The following is a 27,424-nucleotide window of genomic DNA, read 5'->3' as shown; positions in this document are numbered from 1 at the left end:
GGAAAACTGAAGATAAGGATGCAATTAGGGCTGCACGATCAGTCGAAGCACAGTTCTGTGATCAGTAGTAAATCTCCATCCGCAGGCCAGAGGGCACTCTCGCGCTGAAACTCCAAATATGCCCCACAGAAGAAAGGAAATGCACATCGTTCCAGGGTTGTGGCTAGAAGGGATACCGCTGCTGCCGTAAAAAACTAACAATGAAGCCTGACAAGCTACGCAAAACCTCTTTCATATTCATGCGATTATGAAATCATTAAAATCGTACTGCGATTATGAAAGCAGTTTGTGTAACTTGTCAATGAACTACGGCTCTGTGTAGTAAATGCTGCTCCATCTAAACCCACTTCTCTATACCATCGAGCCTTTACCTGGCGCGTTCGAGTCGTTTATAACGTGCATTTGAAAAAGCAACATGTGTCCAACATCTTTGCAAACATGAAAAGCATTTATGAACCTCTTGTCCCACAAAATAACACATTTAATAACATGTTTTTATTCCAAACAAATTATTATAATGAAAATTATAAGATAAAACCATATACTGTCGTAGTCCTGTGTTTATTAGTCACGTTGAATCAATGAAAGCAGTTCAATCTTAATACGATGTCACGATTGTGACGTCATCACAGATCACGTTTGATTTATCCCCACCCCAAACAACTCTATTATATATAAAAAAAATAAATAAATAAAAATTTATATATATATATATATATATATATATATATAGTCACGTTGAATCAATGAAAGCAGTTCAATCTTAATACGATGTCACGATTGTGACGTCATCACAGATCACGTTTGATTTATCCCCACCCCAAACAACTCTATTATATATAAAAAAAATAAATAAATAAAAATTTATATATATATATATATATATATATATATATATATATAACAGACCATTAAGCATACCTATACATATATAGAATGCTGCACCAAACTAATTCATAAGGGAGAAAATGTAAACAATAAACCAACTCCATAGCAGATACTAAGTGATCTAGGGCTTAGGACTTCCAGTTCAGCCCATTGTAAGGGTTCCACCAGAAGTGGGCACTCAGGCAACGTAATCAATGACGTACACCCGAGTAAACGAGATGGAGGGAAGTTTGCGAGTGAAGAGCATAAAAAAAATTAACTGGAACGCAGCCCTGGAAAGACGTACATTACCTTTTTTCTGCGGGGAATGTTTGGAGTTTCAGCGCGAGAGCGCCCTCTAGCCTTTGGATGAAGATGTCTACTGATCACAAAACCGTGCTTCACTGAAAGATACGCAAGACAATCGCAGCTTTTGCCTAATTGCGATTTAAAGGTCACATTTTATACCTTTCTGGAATTTTATTTTAAGTCTTGATGTCCTTAAGAATATATATTTGCGGTATAAGTACCAAAAACCATCTCAATATATTTTTACAGCTCCTCTCTCAGGAGCTCTGCAAAGAACAGGTCGATTTTGGCCCGTCTAATTAATATTTATGAGCCTCTTTTCTGATTGGCCTGTTGTTTTCTGAGTGACGCATGGCCAGGCCAACCACAGGTAACTAGGGTCATGTATGCTGTAGCCTGCTGTGGATTGCTTACTCACAAGTAAGGTCAATAGAAACACCGGAAATGATGGTCACTGCTGAGGGAAATGTTGTCCGGCCTTACATGTTTGAGCTGAACTCAGACCCCCGAATCGGCGACGACAGGAGACAACCAACCACCTCCTCAAACGCGCTTACAACAGGATGTTTCAGAACGGTAATTCATGGTTGTTTTTTTTTCAAACACCGAATGCATTAAATACAAACCTGACCAGCCAAGCGTTTGCGATCACGTTAACTTGAAGACACTTGTACAAATGCAGATGCAGGTGACATGAATGGAAATGATTCCAGATTTGCGATGTAGTATTTGGTTTCTGTATTCTGTACTGTATTTTCCTATTTTCCTGCCAATCTAAAGGATCAAATGCCGTGTATGGTGTTTGAGGTCATTTGTGAATTAGCATAGACATAGTCTAAATAAAACAATTTGCAACTGTTACTATTATTACACTTGTATACAAAACTTTGTATTATGCTTGTTATAGAGTGTGTGAGGTCACGTGCACTTGACGCGGTTGTCACGGCAACCTTCACAGCCCCACGGTGCAATGATGTAGTTTCCTGACATCCAGACTGAACAGCGTTTTCTCGACATGTTTCCGTGTTGTTGTTGCTCAGCAATGGCATAGACGCGATATTGTCTGGCGGGTTTGGCAAAAGGAGAGTGGGACTGTGGGATGTGCTTGGGGGGGTGACTGAAGGCGGTGACTGAGTAGTTCTGACGTCACCTTTTTACGGAAGTCACAAGGGTTCGTGAAAAATCACAGCTACTTTATGCAGGCTGTGTGCATTTGATTGTGGATTGACTGTTTTGAAACTTATATGGTCGTTACATAGCACCTAGACCTCAGTTATCATGAAAAACGCCAGGAAATTTCAGTTTTGACAATATGGGACCTTTAATTTCAATTAATCGTGCAGCCCTAGATGCAATCAGAGTGCCTACTGTAGTTTAAGTTTGTATGCAAGTGGGCATCACCATTCATGAAGCAACAACGGTAAAAGTGCCGCAGTAAAGAAAAAATAACTTATTTTGACTTCAGGAGCCTCGGATTTGTTCTGCACAGGCCCCAAATATGAAATGAAACCATTCAATAAATTCAAGGATGCACAATTCTCATTAATCACAAGCTTAATTCAACCCAAATTATGACATATGAAAATTTAACGTAGCCATACCTGGGGTTCCCTCGCAGAGCTGCATGGTGAAGTGCGTTGAATCCATTATTGTTGGTAATTGTGACATCTGCACCTGCTTCCAGGAGCACAGAGAGCATGTCATCTCTCTTCTTGCTGATGGCATCATGCAGAGGTGTGTCCCCCTCTGAGTCCTGCAGGGGGCAGCATTAAGTTAAACGCTCTTTAGTATGTGCTGCTTTTTCTACTACATGCAACACAGCATTATATAAGTCTGTTCACAGAGAAACAGAATAAAAGAATGCCTAGAGTTTCACTTTACTGAGGGTGTGATGTGACTTGATGTACTGTTACCACAGAACAGGCAGAAAAATGCTAAATTATACAAATGCTTTGCCATGTAATGCCAGCATTTATTATACTAGCTATGTTTCATGTGATGGCATTTGCTTTTGAAAAGCAGCTAACCAATCTGTGCTGATTCATGGTAAAACTGCACTAGATTGTTCACAGCCGAATAGAAGATAAAATTCTAAAGTGCTGCAGGGTGTCAATCACCTGGGAAAACACAATCCCTTTATCATCTATTCATCTAGTTTGCAGTATAAACAGCATATTAATCAAATAATCCTTTCAAAACTGTGCTAATAGCATATGCAAAAACAAGAAGCTACTCACTAACTACCAGCTTTAGCTTAGAATGTGTGACCAAAAGTGTCAGTCAATAAAAAGCAAGGAAGGGCGTTTTCATTATAAACTGAGAGGTACTGAGACACCAGGGACTGAAACACTTAGACAGATAGTTCACCTGCAGACTGGGGTGGCAGCCAAAGTCAAGCAAAGTCTTCACCACCTGTAGGTGGCCCTTGTTGACAGCGATGTGCAGAGGCTGCCAACTAGGGATGTCAACAATTAATCGATGATCGATTAATTGTCGATAAGAGATGCAATCGATTAAAGCTATCATGGTCGATTAAGTCGTTTAATTCTGGGCTGCGTGCGGCTCATGCGCAAAACACATGCGAGCGGCTGTGAGTGACGGTGACGGTATATAAATGCATCATCATTCGTTCATAATGACAAATTAAGCTTTTAATGTGATTTATACTTTAAAAGTACATTAAAATAGAAACACCACAAAGTTCTTCAACATGGAATGCAATAGAAATGCAGTAACTTGTAGTCATTTGTAGTCAAAATGTAGTCATTTCCCCAGATTTTCATTTTCGAAACAATTAGGTGAAGGTTGCAGGGCTGCGGGACACTGCGGGGGAAGGATACCATTTAAAATTAGAGGCAACAACTGCATTTTAATCATGATCCAAACAAAGATGCTGCATACATGCAACATGAGCAGTTTTTAATCTAAATTAGATTGTATAATTTCAAAATTTGAAGCAAAAACAGAATGTGCTGACTTCAGTTTTGTGAAACTATACATAAAAATATCTGCATGAAACACACAGCAGACGAGCTGAATGAGGTACAGATTCACTCTCTGCCAGTAGGTGGCGCTTAAAGCATTTCCTTGGTTTCCGCTGTAAACAAAGCAGCGCTGCACTTATGAACTTTAATATGCGTTATACAGAGGCAAGAGGAAAAGAAAAAATACCATCTAAACTTTTCTAAAGACAGTAAGTTCCCCTCAGACATACATTCATAAAAACTCCTACACCTAAATGAATCGCGATTTGTTTAGCATCTCAACCGATTTGAATCATCACATATTTGAATCGATTTTCACATTACATCCCTATTCCTCTAATAAACAAAGCTTTTATACCACACTTGTCTTAATCAGAGCTTATAATTTGTAAATAAATAATTGCTGGATTCAAAACAGCAATTAAAAGGCGCTGTGACCGACACTTGACAATACGTTTTCCCGGCGCATTCAATGATGTTACTAAACGTTGATGCCTCAACTAGAGCATCGTTCACAAGTTTCTGCAGGACCTATCTAGCCTAGGCACAGGTTTTCAAGCCCTGGGACAAAATGGGATGCTTTAAGGAAGATGTATAGCCTATGTAAGTAATAGGCCTAAAATAAAAATAACAATTCGTTTTCATTAAAAAAAAAAGCGAAATATATCTGACTTAAATAATTAAGCTAACAGATTTAAAACAGAAGTGTGGCGCGGCGCTCCATAAACAAGTTCACGGAAAGGAAAGGATGACAGCATGCACTGTCACGATCTAATGCACCGTAAATGACGGATTTTTAAAAACAAATAGGCCTACCGGAACGCAAAAAGGTAAAATCTGACATTTTCCGGAACAGGGTCCATCAGGATCAAATTAAGTACTGGTCATAATACTCACATAAAAATGTTTCATGTTAGCAACAGTGTGTTTTGCTGCAGCAGCGCCGATGGAAGCAGTTCACTGACTGCGCAGAACAGCCACAAGCGCCACAGTTACGTTTGGGATAATTTTATTTTAAATGCCATAATGTCAGTTGAAAACATTACAATATTGTTTTAAAATACAATAACGAGCACCACGAAACCATTTAAAGAGGTGCGTTCAGCGGTCTCCGTGTCGGGATAAGAAAAAGGCATAAAAAATAAAATGATCTCAAACGTACGGCACGCTCTCTTCATTTTAAGATGTGGGTGTCCAGGGCAATATTATTATGATTATTATAATTATGTGTATTTTATTAAATTGATAGCATTACAATTATTTAAAATATATATTTCATTAAATTACAACTATTCATTAAAAAAATCTATAAAATATTACTAAAGTGAGTGAGTGAGTGAAGTGACATGTGGCCAAGTATGGTGACCCATACTTGGAATTAGTGCTCTGCATTTATCCCATCCAAAGTGCACACACACAGCAGTGAACACACACACACCGTGAACATACACCCGGAGCAGTGGGCAGCCATTTTTGCTGCGGCGCCCGGGGAGCAGTTGGGGGTTCGGTGCCTTGCTAAAGGGCACCTCAGTCGTGGTATTGAAGGTGGGAGAGAGCGCTGTACATTCACTCCCCCCACCTACAATCCCTGCCGGTACAAGACTCGAACCCACAACCTTTTGGGTTACGAGTCCGACTCTCTAACCATTAGGCCACGACTTCCTACTATTAGTAATAATGGTATTTAATAATTATATTTTTGAGAAATACAGACCGTCTTAATTTCTTTGCATTTAAAAATTTAACCAAAGAGCTTTTATTTAAAAAAAAAAAACAGATCTTAAAGTTTCTAAGTTCCTCTTTTATTGACAAAATTCAAACACTGACATTCAAAAAAATCTAATAATTATTATTCATATTTCATTCAATCAAAATGTTTATTTTAATAGAATTATAACAATTAAACAAATCAATAAAGAAATGTTACTTTTGTTATAATACCATAATGTAAAAAAATATAGTATTTAATAATAGTACATTTAGTTTACAGAAAAAGAGTAAAAACAGGCCATCTTAATTTCTTTGCTTTCAATCATTAAATCAAAGAGCTTTTATTTTGAGGGAAAATCACAGATAGAGCCATCCACGCTTCTCATTTGTTGACTTTCAAACCAGTTTCAAAAATTGGATTCATTGGATCTACACAAATCACACAAATTATATATTTTGGATTAGCTATGGTGATTTTCACCCAAAAAGTGAAAAGTTTGCATCTCTGATCCTGGCGCATTCAAAATACACAAGGAAACATTTCACTAAATTCAATAAGTGAAATTCAATAACTAGCTCCATGAAGTCTCTCTCACAACAAAAACATCTGCTTGAGGTGTCTGAACTACAAACAAACAAGATCTAAGTGGCTTAAGGTCAGTAGTCAAGCCACAGCATATTGTGGTTTGCCCTGTTCCAAACACAATAAACTCCAGGGGGAAAAAACTGCCAAAAGTGACAAGAGGTGGTTTAGGAGCAAGATCCAAGACATACCTCAGCCTCCAGGTCCACATTATGTTTCAGCAGCAGTTTGAGGACGTCCACATGGCCATTTTGGCTGGCTGCCTGCATGGCAGTGTGTCCTGCACACTGCCCGTTCACCTGGAAACAAAAAGACAGAGATGACCACATCATGCTATTTGCATCTCAGATTCCATGTTTGTGACATTCTTTAAAATGTGTTTGTGCGCACGTGTATAAGCGTATACACAAGTGTCTATTTGTGATCTGCAGCAATGCGGTAAGTTAAACCAGTGTGCAGAGGCATGAATATTAATGCTGGAGCCCCTGGTGTATTTGCAGGACATGTCCTGCCGAGCATATAATTTGGCCAGTCCCCCTAGGCAATTTGACTTCCCTTCATCTCTCTCTGTGCTACGAGCAATTTCTTCAATGAGGGGCGGCAGGGCACCGGGCCAGTCCTGGCACCAACACAACCGAAAAAGTGGGGGAAAAGAAGACTCAAACTGATCAAATATATTGAGGTAAAGTCAGATTATAAATATAGAATTTCTCTATGATAAAACTTTACGTATAAAATTATATAATAATAATACAACACAAAAAAAAATATATAAAGATTGTTTAAAAAAAAAAAAACACGCAGGTCGCAATTTAAAAATTCCAGGTCTTCCATGACTGTGGGAATAATGCTAATACCAAATATCATTGCTATATCACATGTTCATTGTGCACTGCACTACATTCCAGTGTCTAGTCTCTCTATTCCAAACAAAACTTGGATCAACTTCCTCCTCATTTCCTTTTAATCACCATGCTGTGCAATCACTGGCATAATCAAACAGTTTCCCATTGTTATTGTGGTGAGACCATCGAGAGCTTTGCGATGCAGTGATGTTCAATTTGAAATTTACACAAGCAATGTTCTTCAACCCCTCTCAAAAAACGTCAATGAAACCATTGTTTTAGCAGCATGTACAGATGGCTGACAGATGAAAACATTCTGATTAAAACTGCTTGATTGTTTTGTTCAGTCTTATTTAAAACGATTTATGTGCCCATGTCTTCATACGAATGACTGTTGAATACTTTCAGAATGTTAAGAGACTAAACTGAAGCGGTTCCATAATTCATAAACTGAGAGTTTCAGGCTCATAGGAGAAGTCTCATACATATAAGAGCAGCCATCATTCTTTGATTGTGCGTTTGATCTGATCTGTCAGATTCCAGTTAGAACCAAAAGGTGCAAGCAGTTCAAAGTGGTCTTGCTACAAATTAGAACCATTATGTTGCTTGATCAAAGTACTACTTGCATAAGTTTCTTCTTTCTGACTTGCACTTTCTTAAATGTAAGAACTGCTACCTATTTGATCAGATCAAATAATGTCTTGTAACAAGGACTTTTTAAAGGGTTAGCTCACCCAAAAATTAAAATTCTGTCATTAATTACTCGCCCTCGTGTTGTTCGAAACCCGTAAGATCTTCGTTCATCTTCGGAACACAATTTAAGATATTTTTGATGAAATATGAGGGCTCTCTGACCCTCCCATAGACAGCAAGGTAACTACCACGTTCAAGGTGCAGAGAAGTACCAAGATGATCGACAAAGTAGTCCGTGTGAGTGGTTCAACTGTAAAGTTACGAAGCTACGAGAATACTTTTTTGCGCAAAGAAAACAAAAATAACGACTTTATTCCACTTTTTCAGCTCTACTGCGTCACTTTGGACGCGCGTTCACGACAGACACAGTAGAGACAAAAATGTGGAATAAAGTCGTTATTTTTGTTTTCTTTGCGCAAAAAATTATTCGAAGATGAATGAAGGTCATCCGTGTTTCGAAGAACACGAGGGTGAGTAATTAATGACAGAATTTTCATTTTTGGGTGAACTAACTCTTTAAGTTTTTAACTATTCTTTAATTTGGTGAGTTTGACTGTGGGAAAAAAAAAGAAATGGAAAATATCTCACTCATATTGACAGCAAATAAACATTAGCCAAAATATTCATTTATACTGGCAATTAAAAACATTAACATTGACAAAAATATTAAATAAATATGTAGGGGATGTGTAGAACTTTATGAATAATGGGAATTCTATGGAAATCTGCTGAGGTTTTTGTGGATGTGCAAATTTGGTACTGTGTATGTGTTATGATAGAACTCTTACGTCTACATCAGGTCTCTTCAGGATGTCCTCTACTTTGGCTAGGTCACCATTGGCCGCGGCCTTCACCAGCTCTTCATTAATATCTCCAGACTCCTGTGTCTCAAAAAGCTTCTTGAGGAGCTGAGACAGGCGCTCTGGAGGCATAAAAGGACTCTCTGTCAACACTGCTATAGTGTCTCGCAGAGTACACAATGACTGATGAGAAATGGATTGATGCTTGTCTGTGGTTGACTTTGAGCACTACTGAAATATAGGACATTTTCTCCTTCTGGCAAATCAATTAATGCCACAATATATTGAAATTAGGGCTGTGATATATAACGAAATAGAATTTAAATCAGAGGCACTCCCCTACAAAATCACCCCGAATCATTCTAAAATTTGAATTATTTCCAAATAGAGCTTTTCAAGTCTTCTGGTGAAAATTGCAAAATATATAACAGAAAAACATCACAATGTCAGTCTTTTCCAATATTGTGCAGCCCTAATTGAAATGAATAATTTAAACCTGAAAGTAAAATGTCCATGTGCCCTATCACGCCGTGATATCACAACTATCACTCGATCACATGTTTAACATTTTGTAAGTCACTAAAACTATAAAATAACACAAAAGGTGTGCATGGGCAATAAGTGACCAATAAGTGAAGTGCCTAAATACAGTTTATACAGTATAAAAACCATCGCGCTATCCCCTTAAACCACATATCCCTCTGTGTGTGTGTGCATCACCTCCAGAAGCATTAGTAACAGCAGATCCAGAAGGAGCCACTTTAGTGACAGCGGCTGGATTGTATGTCCAGGATGTCCCGCAAACCTCGACTTTGAGGTCACTGTCAGAGTAAATCTGTTGCACTCTTCCCACCTTCCCAAGGGTCTGCACAAGAGAAAACATGGGCATATGAGTGTGTGACTGTCCTAAAGCGAGTTATTTTGCATTTAACCAATTTTCCTTTCCTCTAAGCTCTGAAACTGCTGGAATGCTAGACAAGTTTGTGTGCAAACTGCATATTACACACAGGTACAAACACCCCTGTGAGAGCAACATCCTAAGTACTGTGGAGGGAGAGAGAGAGAGAAGAAAATCAATAAGTGTAAGGTCTGGCTTTTAAAATTGAGATTGGCTTATTTAAAGAGAGAATACCCAAAGGCTCCTAGACTTGCAGGACCATATATCTATATTGCTCATAACTGAAGCTATTGGAATTCTGTTAAGATTTGTCCATGGAGGACATCAAAAACAGAAATATAAACCAATCACACAGACTCAATGCCACTCTTAGCATCTCATCCACTGCTTTAGGAGGCAGAGCTGCTTGAAACAGTCTGTAGATAAAATAAAACTGTGCTATTGGTAGTAGGTTGCCAGTGGCTGCAAGTGAATCCTCATCAGCCTCTTTAAACTCAAGCAAACTGGGTCTTTATTACAAAGATGGGGTCTCATCAATGGCTGGTTTTATTGGTCATTTTATGTGCAGCCAAAACAGATAAATTTAACACGTTTTGAAAAAGTAAATGTCTTTCTACTCTGGAGCTCTGGAAGTCACTCCTGCATAACTGAAAAAGCTGTTGATTAGTCTCTAGATTTTCTTGTGCAGACTAGAGACGGATGTCTTAGTATGGAAAAAAAGCAATTATTTGATTAGATAAATCCATTACACTGTACTATAAATTAACAAAATCATTACAGAGTGATGTAATGGCCTAGTGCTTCGTGTCGCAATGGTAACCATATGTGCGAAACCGCTTTAAATCCTGCAATATTTTCTGATCCTGTTCCCCTCTCTCTCTCTCTCTCTCTCTTATTTTTCAGTCTGCTCTCTTACAAAACAAAATAAATAAAAAATATCCATGTTGGTATAACAGCCAAAGTGTAATATTCATCTAATCATTCACAGAAACTGTGTCATGTAATCATTAAAGGAACAGTTCAGCCAAAAATTTTAATTGTGTCATCATTTATTTGACCACACATTGTTCCAAACCTGTATTATTTTCTTCTGCAGAACAGTCTAAAAAGATATTTTGAAGAATGTTGATAACCAAACCGTTTTGGGAACTGTTGACTTCTATTATAAAAACATATGTGGTAACACATTACTTTGATAGTCCACTTTAGACATTATAATAACTAGCAACTTTGAAACTATGTACATGTCAACTAGCAGTCATTAGAGTATTAGCAGACTGTTTGTTTAATATTTGCTAATCGGCTACCGATCACTATCGGCCGATAATCACGTTGGGATGATTGATCGGCGGTCTCTAAAAGGCCAATCTCAAAAAAAACGATCTCAAGCTGATGATGCTGCCGTGAAAGGTTTGGCACGACATGCAGCGGCACCATCTAAGTCTCGGTCTGGCGCGGGTGAAATAATTATAATGCTGAAGGTGAGGTACAATTACTTACAAAGTAATTAGAAAACCTTGTGTGAGTCGTAATTTCACAAACAGCGTGAGTGAATCACCGTGCGTCCTCTTTCTCTCTCAAAATACGCAATTGGCTTCAAATCACCACACATCGCGTCTGTCTATAAGCGAGCTGCACGCTGCACAGTTGACACAGGAATTGTCACTTGCACAGTCGAGGCAGTGTCACATCGTCACTAAATTTTCTAAATTGCATTTCTTTTTAATTCTTGCCAGTGTTTAACCATTCAGCGGTCGAATTGTCACTTGCACAGTCGAGGCAGTGTCACATCGTCACTAAATTTTCTAAATTGCATTTCTTTTTAATTCTTGCCAGTGTTTAACCATTCAGCGGTCGCGCGCTCTCCTGGAGACTGAGCGCTCATGCACACTGGCAGCGCACACACATAATGCCAAGTTCACACACACTCCGTTTGCAGTGCATATGCGGTGCATATTTTTTTCGCGCTCATGTTAACGGATTAATAAAAAGCATTCACTGCACACGGTTACGGTCCGGCAGTGCGTGGATCGTTTCCGCAGTCTATTGCTGCGCTGCAAGCGCTGAATTAAAGTAAAAGTGCATTGTTTGCAGTAAATATGAACTATTTCTGTCAATGGTAAGTTTGTGATAACGTAAGAAAAGTAGTTTAAATGTTTTGCCAATTGCTTGAGCAACTTAATATATAAATCTAGAAGTAAATGCAAAAGTAAAAAGCATTGAATAATGTATTGCTTATGTTTATTGTTTAAACATGTCTGTGAAAGATTGTATTACTGTACTGTGTAAAAAAAGAATCACAATGCTGAAAAAGACGATGTTTGGATTTGAAATCAAACTAATGGATAAATGTTGTGTTTGTGGTAAACAGCCACAGATCAGTAGCGGACTCCTGTGTGAAAGCTGCTTCCCCTCTCACAAGAGTCACCTAAGAGAATTCCCCCGATTTTCAAAAATGAAATTCAGGCCCTGAATAAATGTATAAAAATTCTGATTGGAGTATCAATATAAATAGTTATAAATGATAAAAAGTAGGCTTTAAAAAGATCGGTATCAGCAGATACTGCTTTCTGTGATCGGCCTCAAAAATTCTGATCGGAGCACCCCTAATGCTAACACTTTATTTTGATGATGCCCAGCAGACATTATACCCTAAACTAACAAAGTGAGAATTAGCTGCTATGTAGTTGCAAATTAGGGCTGCACGATAAATCGCATGCGATATTTAATGTGCATCTTGTCAGAAAGCGGTTCTGTAATCAGCGGTAAATCTCCATCACCTGCGGGCTTTCACATTGAGCAGCATTAACTACACAGAGCCGTTGTTCACTGACGAGCTGCGCAAAACCACGTTCATATTCACGCGATTTTTTTGCCCTATTGCAAATTAATCAGAGTTAGTTCATACGGAGTTGCAAACCTACTTATAGTTAGTAGAATGGCTATGAATGTCTAAAAGTGGACTATTAAAATAAAGTGTAGCCACATAGATTTGAACAACATGAGGGTAAGTAAATGACAACAGAACTTTCATTTTTGGTTGAACTATCCCTGGATGAGGTAGGTGATGCTCACTGGCAGCATAGCTTCAGCCCACTCTCCATGTCCTCTCTGGAGTAGTTTGATGCGGTCAATGTCATAGCAGATCTGGACCAAGTCTCCCACCATGAACTGAGAACTGCCTCCCTCAGCACCAGCCGCCACCTCTCCACTACGTACAACGTTTGCCTTTGTGAGCACCGCTGGGTTAAATGTCCACCTAGAACACACAGAAAGGTTCTGTTCAATTCAGCACAAAGGTTAAATCACAGACCTTCAACAACAGTAGTTAAAATTGTTACATTTCAAAAAATGAGATTTTCCTGACTATTATTTCAAATGTCAGGCTTTACAGGGTTAATATTGTTATACTGCTTACTTTGTGATTTTGTTTAAGCAGTTTCATACTACTAAGAGGACTAATGGGAATGTTATGGTCTTATGTAATATCAATTTAGGTCTTGATACACTGATTTAACAATTCAGAAACATAGCTTCTTTTGGATTTGTAGACTGTTTATATCTAAAGTTGACATTTTTATGTATATTCTATTAATCAACATTAATAATATGTATAATGATTTGTCAGAATTGTGAAGACACTGAAACAAAGCCAAAAAAAAGACATTTAAGATAATATATAAAGTGTGACTGACCTGTTTCCACTAGGATACTGCACAACGATGTCATGGTCTTCATCAATGCCGCACACAGTGCCTGTGGTGGTGAGCGTTTCAAACATGCCATCAGTCCAGCCTCCGTGCCCATGCTGCAGCGACTGAACAATCTCCAGGTCCAAATCAATGTTGACCAAGTCTCCAATCTGCAGGCCTCCTGGGTTCCTGTTTCCATTCTGCTCACCTACAGAAAGTCACAGGTTAAAAATTTAGATGATCTAGCAAGCAATAGAATGACTACTCACGGTCATCTATTGCACTAACCATTTTTAAATGCAAATACTCTTTAATAAAATAAGAAAAAACAAATAAGCAGTAGTGCAAGAAGACAAGAAAGAGAACTCAATTTGATGTTCACATGTTGTCAAAATTGAAGTTCTCTGTGCGTGCACAAAAAGCGACGTGCGACTACCAAACTGAATTTTCTTTGGCTTCTTTTTGGACTTGAATGGCTGAACACTGCTTGGTTGTTTTAACTGACAAGACTTAAAGTCCTTAAGGGTTTTCCAGTACTTAAATTTCAAAAACCTTGTAAATATAAATTTGTTGTATATTTTTATATCATACACCAACCCCCTCAATTTGCTTGACTTGAGCTTTGTATGCATTTGTCTGCATTACAGCGAATTTCAAATGCTTTTTGTTAAGAGTTAAAGGGTTAGTTCACCCAAAAATGAAAATTCTGTCATTAATTACTCACCCTCATGTCATTTCAAACCCGTAAGACCTTCGTTCATCTTGGGAACACAAATTAAGATATTTTTGATGGAATCTGAGAGCTGTCTGACCCTGCATAGACTGCAATACTACTGAAATGTTCAGAAACATAGCGAGGAGATCTGTAAAAATAATCCATGTGACATCAGCGGTTCATCCGCAATTATATGAAGCTACGAGAATAATTTTAGTGCGCAAAAGAAAAAAAAAAAAACTTTATTCAACCATTTGTCTCCTCCGCATCACCCTGGCGCCTTTTATAAATTTGTTGTATATTTTTATATCATACACCAACCCCCTCAATTTGCTTGACTTGAGCTTTGTATGCATTTGTCTGCATTACAGCGAATTTCAAATGCTTTTTGTTAAGAGTTAAAGGGTTAGTTCACCCAAAAATGAAAATTCTGTCATTAATTACTCACCCTCATGTCATTTCAAACCCGTAAGACCTTCGTTCATCTTGGGAACACAAATTAAGATATTTTTGATGGAATCTGAGAGCTGTCTGACCCTGCATAGACTGCAATACTACTGAAATGTTCAGAAACATAGCGAGGAGATCTGTAAAAATAATCCATGTGACATCAGCGGTTCATCCGCAATTATATGAAGCTACGAGAATAATTTTAGTGCGCAAAAGAAAAAAAAAAAAACTTTATTCAACCATTTGTCTCCTCCGCATCACCCTGGTGCCATTTTGGAGAATATCTGCTGGATATCCGCATGGATTATTTTACAGATCTCCTTGCTACGTTTCTGGACTTGGGAACATTTCAGTAGTATTGCAGTCTATGCAGGGTCAGACAGCTCTCAGATTCCATCAAAAATATCTTAATTTGTGTTCCGAAGATGAACGAAGGTCTTACGGGTTTGGAACGACATGAGGGCGAGTAATTAATGACAGAATTTTCATTTTTGAGTGAACTATCCCTTTAAGTGAACTTCAACAGATAGCCCTTGCTCAGTGAGTATGGAGCAGTAAACTCTGCGTAGGGACTCTCTAATGGCGCTTTTCCACTGCATGGTACAGCACGGTACGGCTTGGTACGGTTCACTTTTGGGGGGGTTTTCCCACTGGGTACAGTACCTGGTACCTTTTTTAGTACCACCTCGGTTGAGGTTCCAAGTGAACCGTACCGTTACCAAAACGTGACGTGTAAGCTCTGCTGATCACGGATTGGCCGGAGAGAATCGTCACTACCTGCGTCACTGAACTTGCAACACAAACACAACAGAACCGCTAGATTTAAATCAGCACAGCCAGCGAAGGATCGAACGCAACTGTTTTGAACAAGCGCACCTTTTTTAACAACCAAAAAGTGGCTGTTTCCTTGTCTGTTAAGGAAGTACAGACATTCCTCTCGTTGATAGCAGAGGAGCGGATCCAGCAAGCTTGATGGGGCGACACAGAATTAAAAAGTTTTTCAGGAGTCGCGGCAATAGAGGCGGCGCAACTATAACGACATGTGAATAATCCCGCCCACTCTAAAGCAGTACTGAACAGCAGTGGAAATGCAAACCGAGCCGTGCTGTGTCGTACCGTATGACAACGCTTTCAAAACGATTCGTGTTTACACATATCCGCGAAAACGGCCAAAAACGCAGTATTACGTATGCCAGGCCAGTAGTTGGCGCTGTCATCTAAGTAAACAGTACCTGTAGGGAAGTGACGATTTGATGTATATGATGCGTCTCCGCTGTTGGTTGTAATATTGGTGAAGTAAATCCACACTTTGCTGAAGAAGCGTAGCAAACTCTTGAGCAGCAACAACACTACCATATACTCTGCCATTGTTGTGTATGTTTGTTCACGCTTGCCTTTAAAATCGACACGTACTGCGCATGTCTACATACCTAACAAGTACTACACACGTGCATGGCGATAACGGTGCAATTTTCAAAAATGTGCACTTTGAAACCCGTTTTCAAAAATATGCGTTTCCAGTCCCCAAAACGCTGTTGTCATGTAAACTAACAGGCAAAACGCATAAAACGTTTCCCGTTTTTGGCTGACAAACGGCCCCTAAATTGTAAAGCACAAGACGTTGTGCTTTGTGGGACCATTTCTTAAGGTTTCAAGAGTAATTAAAGTTGACCACTCTTGTATAGAACCTAACGGCAATGGCTTGGATAGCAAGGAGTCAATTATGGACTGGGGCCAAAAGAGCTTTTAAACAGGAATGTGTCACTGTAGCCATGCATATTTTAAGATCAGCCCCACCATACCATCTAGTGCTGACACCTAGTGGAGGCATCTCATACAATACACTCATACAATTAGGATGCAATAGAGTACTTCACTTGACCTACAAAGCTTAAACCCTTTTATAACTAAAATATATTCATGTTAAATATTATAAGCCTACTAGTATGACACATCTGGAAGGCTTACCCAACACTGGACAGTGGTCTCTGTAAAAAGTGCCTCCTTTGGCATCTTGCACACACTTCAAATCAGACTAAAAAAAGAAAAAAGACAATTAATTATAACAGATTTGTTAAAAAAAAAGTTTTTGAATCCCTAACCACAAAAGTCTAAACATTGTAACAGTCTCTGATACAGTTGTCTGCATTTCTTCCTCTTTATCCAAATCTAATTAATAATTCCAGTGGCAGATGGCTGCGCACACCCTCCGGATATATTGCAATCACAGACAAAAGCCGTTGCCCAACCACAAAATGATTGGCTGAAATTCAGACGTCGCAGAAAGTCTAACAGCCAATGAGTGGGCGGCCTAGCACTTCAATAACTGAGGCACGCTTTCTGTAGACCACACCCCCTGCTCTCTTTGCCTTTGGTCTTCATGTTGAATCTCGCTCTCTTGTGAAGAGACAGAAAGAGAACAGATTTCTTTTATCATGCAGATAGCTCATCCAGCTGCCCCTCACAATGGCTGCCCTGCACATGGCTCTTATAAAGAAGGCCAGCTTATGGGATGATTTGTCTGTGTGTGGTGCAGTGCATGTAGAAGGGGGGTGGGTAGCAACACAAAGGCCAGTTAACTGCAGTCTTTTGTGTATGTGCATAGTGATGGGGGTGGCTCACCATGCCCTCGAATCCCACTCGGTAGAGGTTCTTGGCCCCGTTGTCCCAGAGGATGTAGGCTGCACTGTGGGGGCTGGCAGCACTCCAGTCCTGGATCTCCGTCACCTGAAACATAGGAGGATGGTGAGGGAGACTTACTTCAAAGACTTACTGAACAGCTTTCACTTTAGTCACATAACTAAAGCACTCTACGGTCTGATTAATTCAGCTAGCGAACACAATATTCAAGGGGACAAGATTTTAGGGACCACGGACATCCCAATAAACTAAAAAACTGCATTATAAAAACTAATTAACATCTTAAAGGTCAGTCCTTTGCAAAAACAAATAAATAAAAAGTTTGCCACTAAATGGTACATATATAGTTAGTCAGAGAGGCTTGTCTTGGACTAGACTTTAAAGTCTAGATGAAACGGTAGTAACACAGCAAAAGTGGCGGCAGTTAAACGCAAGCTTGCAGGGGCCGGAGTCACCAGAGTTTTGTTTTGCTTTCATTATGACAAATAAAGTAAACAATATGAGATGAGAACATTTTTTATAATGGAAACACATGCACAAAAGAATTGTTTACATTACAAGGCTCGAAATTGTGACCATTTTAGTCGCATATGCTCCCTAAATTTAATGTGTGCGACCTCAAAATATATTTGGGAGCATTTGTGCGAGTGCAAATAATTGTTGAGGTGCAACCTGTTTTCATTTCTTTACAAAACGTTGGCTAATTACTGCACAGTATGTGCCTGCTGTGAGCTCATACAGTGACTGGTCCACCATTCTATCACAATCAACTAAACTTAATCTTTACGTTCTTACATTTAAAGCAGATTTTAGGCTGGTTAATATTAGCCGTCACTAGGTGCGTCAATTTCGCAAAAAAGCCCATATATCACAAAAAAAAATGTACGCTCACATGAGGTGGTTTTTCAGGCAATGCGAAAAAGGAATAATTCCCAAAAACTGCAATGGAAACGTTTTTTTCCCCGCATTTACAGGTCACATGGCTTACGTAAAAAGTCATATGATCATTCTTCAATGTACTATAACCACCAAGAAACACTTCATACGTGGCCGCTCTCCAGTATAAGGGGCTTTCCCTACCATTAATGCTTAAGACAATTTACACGGCACACGTCTGCGGTGCAGTGTGGCTCTGATACGGCCACTGAAGCTGATTGCAGCCACTCTAACGTTAGTCAATGCTTGTGTTTATTCCAACCGCGCCACGCACGTTTCTGAAGCGGCTCTCTGTGCTGCTTCTGTAAAGATACACGCATACGCCTCCTTTGGATAAATATAGCCAAAATCCCACCAAAATCTGTTGCCATGACTTATCGCGAGAGGCAAAAGGTTACGTTTTAGTCGCATAACATTGGTTAATGGAAACGTCGTCATTTTGCAATACTTTATCCACATTTATAAAATATCGCCAAAGTTTTGTGCAAATCTGTAATGGAAACGCGCCTAATCACTAGAGATGCTCCGATCCGCCTTTTTCACCTCCGATACCGATACCTAGGGTTCAGAATTGGCCGATACCGATACGATACCAGTGAAGGTTTTTTTCCTCATTTAAATAAATGTAAAATTTATATATCTCTGTGTGTGGAACTGATAATCATTCTTTCAATTTACTAAATACAGACTACTTCATTATGAAGAAAAATAAACAATAAATATGAAAAAATATATGTATATTCATAATCTATGACAAAAATATATCAAACTATGTTAGTGGATAATTCGGCAGCAAAAGTTATTCTAGAAAAATCAGTGCACAATTTTAGAAATCCAAACATTTAGTGAAAAAAACAATATTTTGTGGGGAACAAATAAAAGTGTTGCATTAAATATGGTAAAATGTTACACATTGCTATTTGTATTATAAAATCCATTAATGAAAAACATTCATGAATGTATTTATAAATAAGTATATACTATAAAATTAAAATACATTTCTTTTAAATGTATAGCATATTTTTTAATAAGGCAACAACATATGATAGATTCGATAGGACAAAACAAATACAGTGCGGCACGAAGTGCTTACAATATGCGCATCCGGTGTAGAATGTGCAGAATGATGTGCTTGAAGCAACACAGAGTCACAGCACGCAGCGCTTTGCATTAAAAAGTGCAAAGCACAAAGGGAAGAGAAACTGATGCGTAGTGTATTATATCGGTGTAACACTTATTGAGCCTTTCTTTTAACAGTTTTATATTTCAGTTACTGTGCACTTTAAAAACTATTTATAGTCTTTTCTACGCCTGTGTTTTGTTCTCACAGACACCCGGCAACAAGTAACAAAACAACATTAAACTCCAGCAAGAAGATAAAATCCTTTTTGCAAAATCATAGACATTTATTTACAAATCAAGTATAATAATGGGAACACAGAATGGTCTTGGAGAGAGCTTTACCAAGCTGACTGTCGTGTCATTTAATTGGCAGTCAATGGGACAGGCACAAGCCTCCCGGTTTTCATCCAAAATATCTTAGGTGTGGCTGACTCTTAACTTTTATAAAGAATATCTCTTTGGATTTGAGACTTTAGTCTTTGCAACTTTACAGATCTTCTTTATGCACCAAGAGCTTGTAACACTCCAAAGAGAAAGGAAAAATTTAAATCGCATCATATGACCCCTTTAAGCTATCGTATGGCTTCAGAAGTAGGCTAACACAGAATAATACGCACAATCTCGGATTTGGATCGGCCCTCTTTGACCGATACCCAATCCGACAAAAAAAATGGCAGTATCGGATCGGCGCATCCCTACTACTCACTCCCTTTCACTGCGCTCCGTTGTCACATGACAGGAAGCTAACTACTGCGGAAAATGTAAAGAGATGAAGAGAGAAGATGAAAAGAACACTGTTAAACAGGGCTCTCCCATTATCACTTGAGTTTTTATATTTATAACATATGATACAGTTAAGTAACATTACACAACCTTATATATATATATATATATATAAGGGGTGGAACGGTTCAGTTTGTATCACTGTTTTAGAGTCACTGTTTCGGTATATGCCATCTTTAGGCAAAAAATATACTGTCAAATAAAGAAAATAAGAATAATCCATCTAACTACAAGCAACAGCACAAATATATACAATAGAGTAAAGATACAAATAAAATAAACAGTGATTTTCTTTTTTTTTTTAGGTAGGTCTAGCAGTTTTTTAGGTACAGAAATTGAATAAAGTAATGAAATATAAAACAGCATTGCATATTTGATGGTATAAATTAAAGATTCATCTTTATTAAAGAGCAGGTCATATGGGTTTTTGAAAAATATCTCTTTTGCAGTTTACAACATAGCTATCCTTAATTGAAAACAGTCTGCAAAGTTGTTAATCAAAAAAGTGCATGATAAATAAAGATATTGTCTCTCAAAAGAGAGATATTCGATTCTGAATCGCCTTAACGAGTCGTCATATTTTCAAATCTTTTGCCTGTTACCGGTATACGTCACTGGGTAACACACATTTGCATAATCCCCGCCTTCCGGCGAAATATGTACAGAGTCTGACCTGCCCACAAACACTTCCGCTAGTTAGTGTGTTTACATCATGTTGAGAAGACGCTGTGCTCAAGGATACCACAGAAATACAATCCTCTATTCTCCTCTATGCCCCGCCTTTTTGAAACACGTCGATTTTTACAAAGCTCATCGGTCTGAAAAAGCGAGGTGTGCTGTGATTGGCCAGCTATACCTCAAGCGTCAGACAGAAATGTTACGCCCCTCACATACTGTTGATGCCGTGTCCCGGCCGGAGCGACGAAACAAAAACATTAAAACCCATTACAAACGAGGAATTTGTTGCATCCAGTGGGGACATAATTACTGATTATAATGACTTATAATGTCTTTTTACGCATTGCGTTGCATTGCGCCGCGTAAACATAAAACTCTGTCTGCATTTGTGATCGGAGAAATGACAAACAACAAGTGCTACTCTACTGCCCAAAACTCGCATTTGTATCATCAGTGGCAACGAAAAACACAGCGGCCTAGCGTGAGGTGAAGCCCCGGCTTAGCGTGTGCTGAGGCCGGGATAGAGTGAGCTGAGGCGGGCTGGACTCCGCTTCGTCCACGGTGAAAGTTGATGTATTCCCTCAGCGACCAGCACGGATCAGCTCTAGGCATGACGAAGCGGATATCGTCCTCTTTTGGAAGACCAAACAAAGTTTTTAGGTAGGCGTGGTTGACTCTTAACTTTTATAAAGAATATCTCTTTGGATTTGAGACTTTAGTCTTTGCAACTTTACAGATCTTCTTTATGCACCAAGAGCTTGTAACACTCCAAAGAGAAAGGAAAAATTGAAATCGTATCATATGACCCTTTTAAGACACCGAGCGTCTTTTGTCTGTCGTTCTTCAAACATTACAGTAGACACATTTTGGTTTACAAACTGTAACGTTATCATTTCATCCATTCATCACGTTAGCACCATTATCGTTTTAAGTGTTCACAGTTTACCAGCTAAACTTTAGCTGTGGGCACAATTTGCTTGCATAAGTGTTTTTGTATTTTACACCATTATTTTAAGAACGGATTGGAGCACTATATTATTGTTTTATGTAAAGGTGCTTTGTCAATGGTAGCGCTCGCTAACTTGCTCAAGGACTCTTCTCTGTGCCAATCACAACAGGCTTGGCCAGCTGACCAATCAGAGCAGAGTAGGCTTATGGAAGGGAGGGGTTTGCTCCGAACTTGCTTGGAACGAATCGTTTTGAAATCATTGGAAAATGACTCTAATATTAAATGTATATTCTGAGAAAATTACAATGTTTTCTGGCCTTAGATGCATTTAAACCTGTTGTATAGGGCTCCAACACAATATTAGGACACTTTAAAATACCATATGACAAAAGTTAAAAGCTTCAATCAAGAGCAATGAGTGATTTCTTTGTTGTTTCTTTTTTATTAATATTAAGAAAGTGCTGTCACTTTAAGAGAATGGACTGATCCAGTGCACTGATACAGTACGTTCAGCCGGCTATGTCTGCTATAGGATTACTTACCAAGACGGGCATTTTGACATCATTTTTGTGTGAATTTGTCCATTTAAACACAATAATTCAGAGAGAGCTTAATATTTGCGCACGTTCTGAGGCGCTTTTTCTGAGGCGTTTTTAAACTGCACAAGTGTGTCAATAACTGACAAGTGGCAACTAATTTTAATTGAATGTCGCATAATTGGAGCTTTGCATCAAAAGTGTAAAAACTGGAATCAAACCAGCAGTCTCTGCACTTGTGGTGTAGGCTCTATTTTAAATTATGATGCTACATTTATTATGTTTTTAATAATGCCGGTTTATAATAATGTAGCTTTAAAAAGTTTGTATATAATGTGGTTAAAAGGAAAATTTCACTGTAAATTTTCTGTGCAATTCTGCAGCTTTGTTTCACAACACTTTTTAAGTTACTGCTAATGTAGGATGGATCACTTATGTTGCATGATGCGAGTTAAATGAATACATAATATAATAATGCCTTGGTGCCATCTAATTTTGCTTCAGTGAACATGAAAGAGCATAACATAGCTGTATCTACGTGATGGGGGGAGTGTTTTTCATCTAATAAATGATGAGTAAAGAAAAGCGAGCATAACCAAACATGTTGAGGCATTACCTTCCCTCTTCTTCCATTCCCGCCATCCTGATCCTCCCACTGCCAATCCACTCCTCGCACCACCCGTCCTCCTGCAAAGATGCCCCGGGCGGTGATCTTCTTTGACTTGCGTCGAGATTCCAAAAGAACTCTGTGCAAACACATAAAAGTATGTTACAAATCCAAAATCAATTTCAGATCATATGCTTTGGATTACAAAAGTATAAGCTTTTGAAAAAGAAAAAGTCATTAAAAATGATTGCTAAATATTAGAGGTGGAGAAGTTACTTCCTGAAATGCTGTAGCTAACAAACAAGATCCCACTGTAGGCTTGTCAATTTATATTGTTTAGTTTTCTTTGAAACTCAAAGGTTACGCAAAACCTGCAGAATAAAAAGGACAATCCTGGATCTTCTTTTTTTTTTTTTTTTATCGCTTAGTGTTTGTTTCTAGAGGAGGAGCTAGTCTCCCATCTGGAAGCTGCCCCATGCTGAACCACGGCAGTTAGTTTCTGATCCTCCAGCTTTCCTGACATGTGTTCCTTTTTCTTCTCTGTGCGCCCCTAACTAACTGCTTATCTCAATACAAAACATGACATTCCCAAAACATATTTAGGTTATGCAGGCTGTGTTTGAGATAGCAAACTACCGTAAAAAAAAAATCTTTAAAATACTAAAGACCTGCAAAAAAAATAAAAATAAAAGAATTGTGCATAAAATGATCATGTGTACCCTAAAGCAGCTGGAAACCACAGCAGGAGACAGCAGCTGCCAAGGGAAAAAGGCCTGGCTTCATCACTGTCTTTGTGTGTTGTACTTCACTAACCATTCTCACTAGGAAAAAAGAGTCACACTTAGTTGAAAGGAGACCAGCTGTTGAGCTGACCTATTGTTTCTTTGAGCTCATGTTGAGGGCAGCTATGGGTGGCTGCCACGAGAGACGTCTAAACAACTGCTAGACTTCTTAATTGCCTTACCATATGGAGACAGTGAAGGAGACGTTACTCAAGCCGGTAAAAAGTAATAGAACGCAACTCTAAAAACAAAACAGCAGCTCTATTTTCATATTCCATGCAAGAAAGTTTACTAGGTAAACAAGATCAGCTGTATTACCAATTCATGTATACCTTATAAAAATCTGTCTGGCAACTAGTAAACATAAACATGTCTAATATATTCTGGTCAGACCCACATTAACCACAGTTCATACTAAGCAGAAATAGAAGAGCACAAATTTCCTGTTTTATGATCACGACAGACTTTCAACCTATTGACAATTCAATGAATCTTGATGCATCTTCGCATATACTTTGGTGAAAGAAACGGGCCATTTTATATTATGCACACACACAAGTGAGCACACTCCCACTAGTATTTGTAAATATTAAGCCGCAAAACGACTATTTGCGGTGATTTTAGCATCTGCCGTCTCACTAAATGAGGACAGAAATACATGGAAAAACATCTCCAGAACTGCTCTGAGAGTCACTTCATGAGCATTTGACCGTTTCATTTGAGTAAAACTATCCTCATATCATATACACACAGAAATGTAAAGGTATTCACGGCAACCCGTCAAAATAAAAGTTCGGTTTAACTTGAAGGCATTGCGGCAGAAATATATTACTATTGTTCAGTAGAATGCAAGTAATGGGCTGCTACTTACTAGTAAAATTATTAAAACCTTATTTTTAAGGAATAATCATACAATATTTCCTCAATGTTTTAATTGTATTAAATTACTTTTTTTCCCCAAAAAATTGCAAATAACAGCACAAAAGAAAGAAGATCATGGATTGCTAAACACAGGATTTCCAAATTTAAATTTGGAAATGAACATTTTTGTACAAATTAGGCACAGGTAGACGTGACAAAAAGTACAATATCCCTAAATTTAAAAACCAAATAAAACAAGACCAGTGGGCCAGCTTTAAAGTCATGCACTATGCAATTCAAATCTAAAGTAGCTTGTATTTAGACATAGATATAAACCATGTATTGATGGACATGGTGACCAATGATGCAAACTGCTCTGTACTATTAAAGGCTGGTATTCCCACTGAGCTCCAGGAAGCAGAGGAGTGGTCTACCTCTCGCCAGGCAACAACAGCCTATAACTGAAGGATATGTTGCATGATGGTTCTGAAACTGGTCAGAGAACTACCTTACCCACAGAGGGAATAATGCCAAGGAGTCAAGACCACAGGGAGAAAACTAACCTCTCACTACCAGGAGTGGTGATGCGGTAGAACCTGTGGCGCAGGTGGTGCTTATCACCATGGTAACAGGTGGTGCAGAGGTCATAGTTGGTGCACTCCGCACATTTCCATCGGATCCCAATGATGGGCTGCTGCCGACAGGTGTCACACATGGTGCCATCATGCTTGATTCCTGTAAGATGGTAATTACACGCATATGACAGGAGTTGACGTCCACCTGCATTGCTTCATCTAAAGTTTGCTCTCTCTCTCTCTCTATATATATATATAAATATATATTATATACATATATGTATGTATGTATGTATGTATGTATATATATAGTTTATGCCAAATCATTAGGATATTAAGTAAAGATCATGTTCCATGAAGATATTTTGTAAAAATATCAAAACTTAATTTTTGATTAATAATATGCATTGCTAAGAACAACTTTAAAGGCGATTTTCTCAATATATATATTTTTTTTGCACCCTCAGATTCCAGATTTTCAAATAGTTGTATCTCAGCCAAATACTGCCCCATCCTAACACACCATACATCAATGGAAAGCGTATTTATCAGCTTTTAGATTATACATAAATCTCAATTTCGAAAAATTGACCCTTATGACTGGTTCTGTGGTCCAGGGTCACATATACACACACAGATATATTAAACTTTCATGACCTGAACATTTTTTTATGAAATTAAGCATCAGATAATGTTCAGTAATTAGTGCTATTTTAAAGTAACACTAATGTATGTTCGACCTAAACAAGCTCGGTCTTGTTTAGATCAGGTGACAGATGCACTGATACTACACTAGGTGAAAGAGTCTCACCTGTGGGCGCACTGTCTAAAATCCTCACATCATAAGCCCCGGAGCAGCGGTAATTGGCGGCGGTGCCGTTATCCCACACTACCACCACTTCCTCTGGGCTCTCAAAACTCCTGACGGTGCCGAGGTGCCCTTCTCCTCCGTCCTGTTTACCCCACTTCCAGTCAGGCCCGCGGATAACTCGAGCACCCACTCCTTCCATCATGACTCGGTTATTCCTACCGGTAGTCATTTACGAGCAGATGTTGCAATAAAAGTGACTTTTAGCTAGCCGTCAAGCCAGCTCAGAAAACGTGAGGTTTTAAATTACGTTGACTGATTCGTCTCGTCTTACATCTGGGTCAACGGCAAGTGAAGGAGGGCAATTTAGCTGTATGGACAAGTAAAGGGATGACCTAGTTTTCTGAAGTCATACAATTAATTGTCTATTGATATCCTGACGACAGAATTTAACTGAAAAATGTGCAAGTTAGCAACACATAAATGTAACGATAAGTCGCTTTCGTGAGATATCTCTTACGGAGAAGAGTTAGCAAATTTAGGTTGTAATGATCATTTATTCTGGACACAATTGTGTGGTAAATTTGGAAAACGGTTACATTTCAGTCTCTAACGGCTGGTTTTTAGCAAAGGCCAGTTAGCAAGTCTAGGCTAACCAGCTATAGCTAGCCTTACTAAAGTTGTAAGCCGTTACTTGGCGTTAGCAAAAATTGCAACAAAAACTTATGATTTAGAAAAAAACAACCGTCGTTTTTATCGCGAGATGTAAAAATGGTTCGCGAACTTTGCCGTGCGTTCAACAGATGGTCCAACTTTGCGTGACGCGATTCAGAATGTCTGCGCGAGCTGCTTGTTTGTGAAAAGCTTCTGCAAAAAGCAGCTCAAGCTTCCCGTGCTACTAAGCCAGTTTCAGCAAGGCGTCCCGGTTTTTAATAAATGGCAGTGTAATATCTGAATGAATGGCTGTAGATGAGGTACTCGCAGTTCTTCATGCCCGAAACAAATGCACGCACGGGTCTGTAAACAGCAGCCACTTCGCCACGGATGAGGAGACCTTTGTTAGTGCTTTCCCAAGAATTTCACCAGCAGAACTTAATATTTCCTTGCCAAAAAAAAGATTCGGAGATAGTTTCTGAAAGATATCCTTAAAGCCGACCCAGGTGATATCAAAGAATTGGTGAAAATACGGTCTTGAGCAATGTTTCATTGAGGTGCAACTCAAGACGAACGCGTCGCCATTATTGTCAATCAGAGCTCGAGCCAGTGGAGGTGGGACTCACTGTTTGCGATCCAAGCAGTTCCCGGGGCGTAAAATGACGTCACGCCAGGATTTAAAGGGGTCATATGATGCTTTTTTTTAAAGATCATTACTTTGTGTATTTGGTGTAACAGAATATGTTGACATGCTTTAATGTTCAAAAAACACATTATTTTTCAAATACTGTATATTATTGTAGGTCCTCTATGCCCCGCCTCTCTCAAACGCTTCATTTTCTACAAAGTCCCTCCTTCCGACAAGCGCAGTCTGCTCTGATTGGCCAGCTGACCCACTTCAGGGATCTTATCTATGCACAATCAGCTTGTAACACTCCCAAGAGAAA

At 38.8% G+C, this 27,424-nt stretch overlaps 1 protein-coding gene across 1 annotated transcript in view; it reads right to left on the bottom strand.

Moving 5' to 3' along the window:
• LOC107566712 (E3 ubiquitin-protein ligase mib1-like) overlaps positions 1–27,075 on the bottom strand; it is a 68,224-nt gene extending 41,149 nt beyond the window's left edge. Inside the window, exons 1-12 of the mRNA XM_016252238.1 lie at positions 25,827–27,075; positions 25,004–25,175; positions 22,807–22,936; positions 17,169–17,273; positions 16,515–16,581; positions 13,385–13,589; positions 12,765–12,948; positions 9,512–9,656; positions 8,780–8,913; positions 6,645–6,752; positions 3,544–3,624; positions 2,778–2,929 (exon numbers count right to left, since the gene is read on the bottom strand). Coding sequence (XP_016107724.1) covers positions 2,778–2,929; positions 3,544–3,624; positions 6,645–6,752; positions 8,780–8,913; positions 9,512–9,656; positions 12,765–12,948; positions 13,385–13,589; positions 16,515–16,581; positions 17,169–17,273; positions 22,807–22,936; positions 25,004–25,175; positions 25,827–26,055 — 1,712 coding nt within the window. The 5' untranslated portion in view covers positions 26,056–27,075. The remainder of the gene's footprint in view (positions 1–2,777; positions 2,930–3,543; positions 3,625–6,644; positions 6,753–8,779; positions 8,914–9,511; positions 9,657–12,764; positions 12,949–13,384; positions 13,590–16,514; positions 16,582–17,168; positions 17,274–22,806; positions 22,937–25,003; positions 25,176–25,826) is intronic.
• Positions 27,076–27,424: the final 349 nt, after the last annotated feature.

This window comes from Sinocyclocheilus grahami, unplaced genomic scaffold (assembly GCF_001515645.1).
Source record: "Sinocyclocheilus grahami isolate Dianchi unplaced genomic scaffold, SAMN03320097.WGS_v1.1 scaffold1095.1, whole genome shotgun sequence".
NCBI lineage: Eukaryota > Metazoa > Chordata > Actinopteri > Cypriniformes > Cyprinidae > Sinocyclocheilus > Sinocyclocheilus grahami.
The sequence above is the reverse complement of the archived record's forward strand: the minus strand, read 5'-3'. Positions and strand labels throughout refer to the sequence as shown.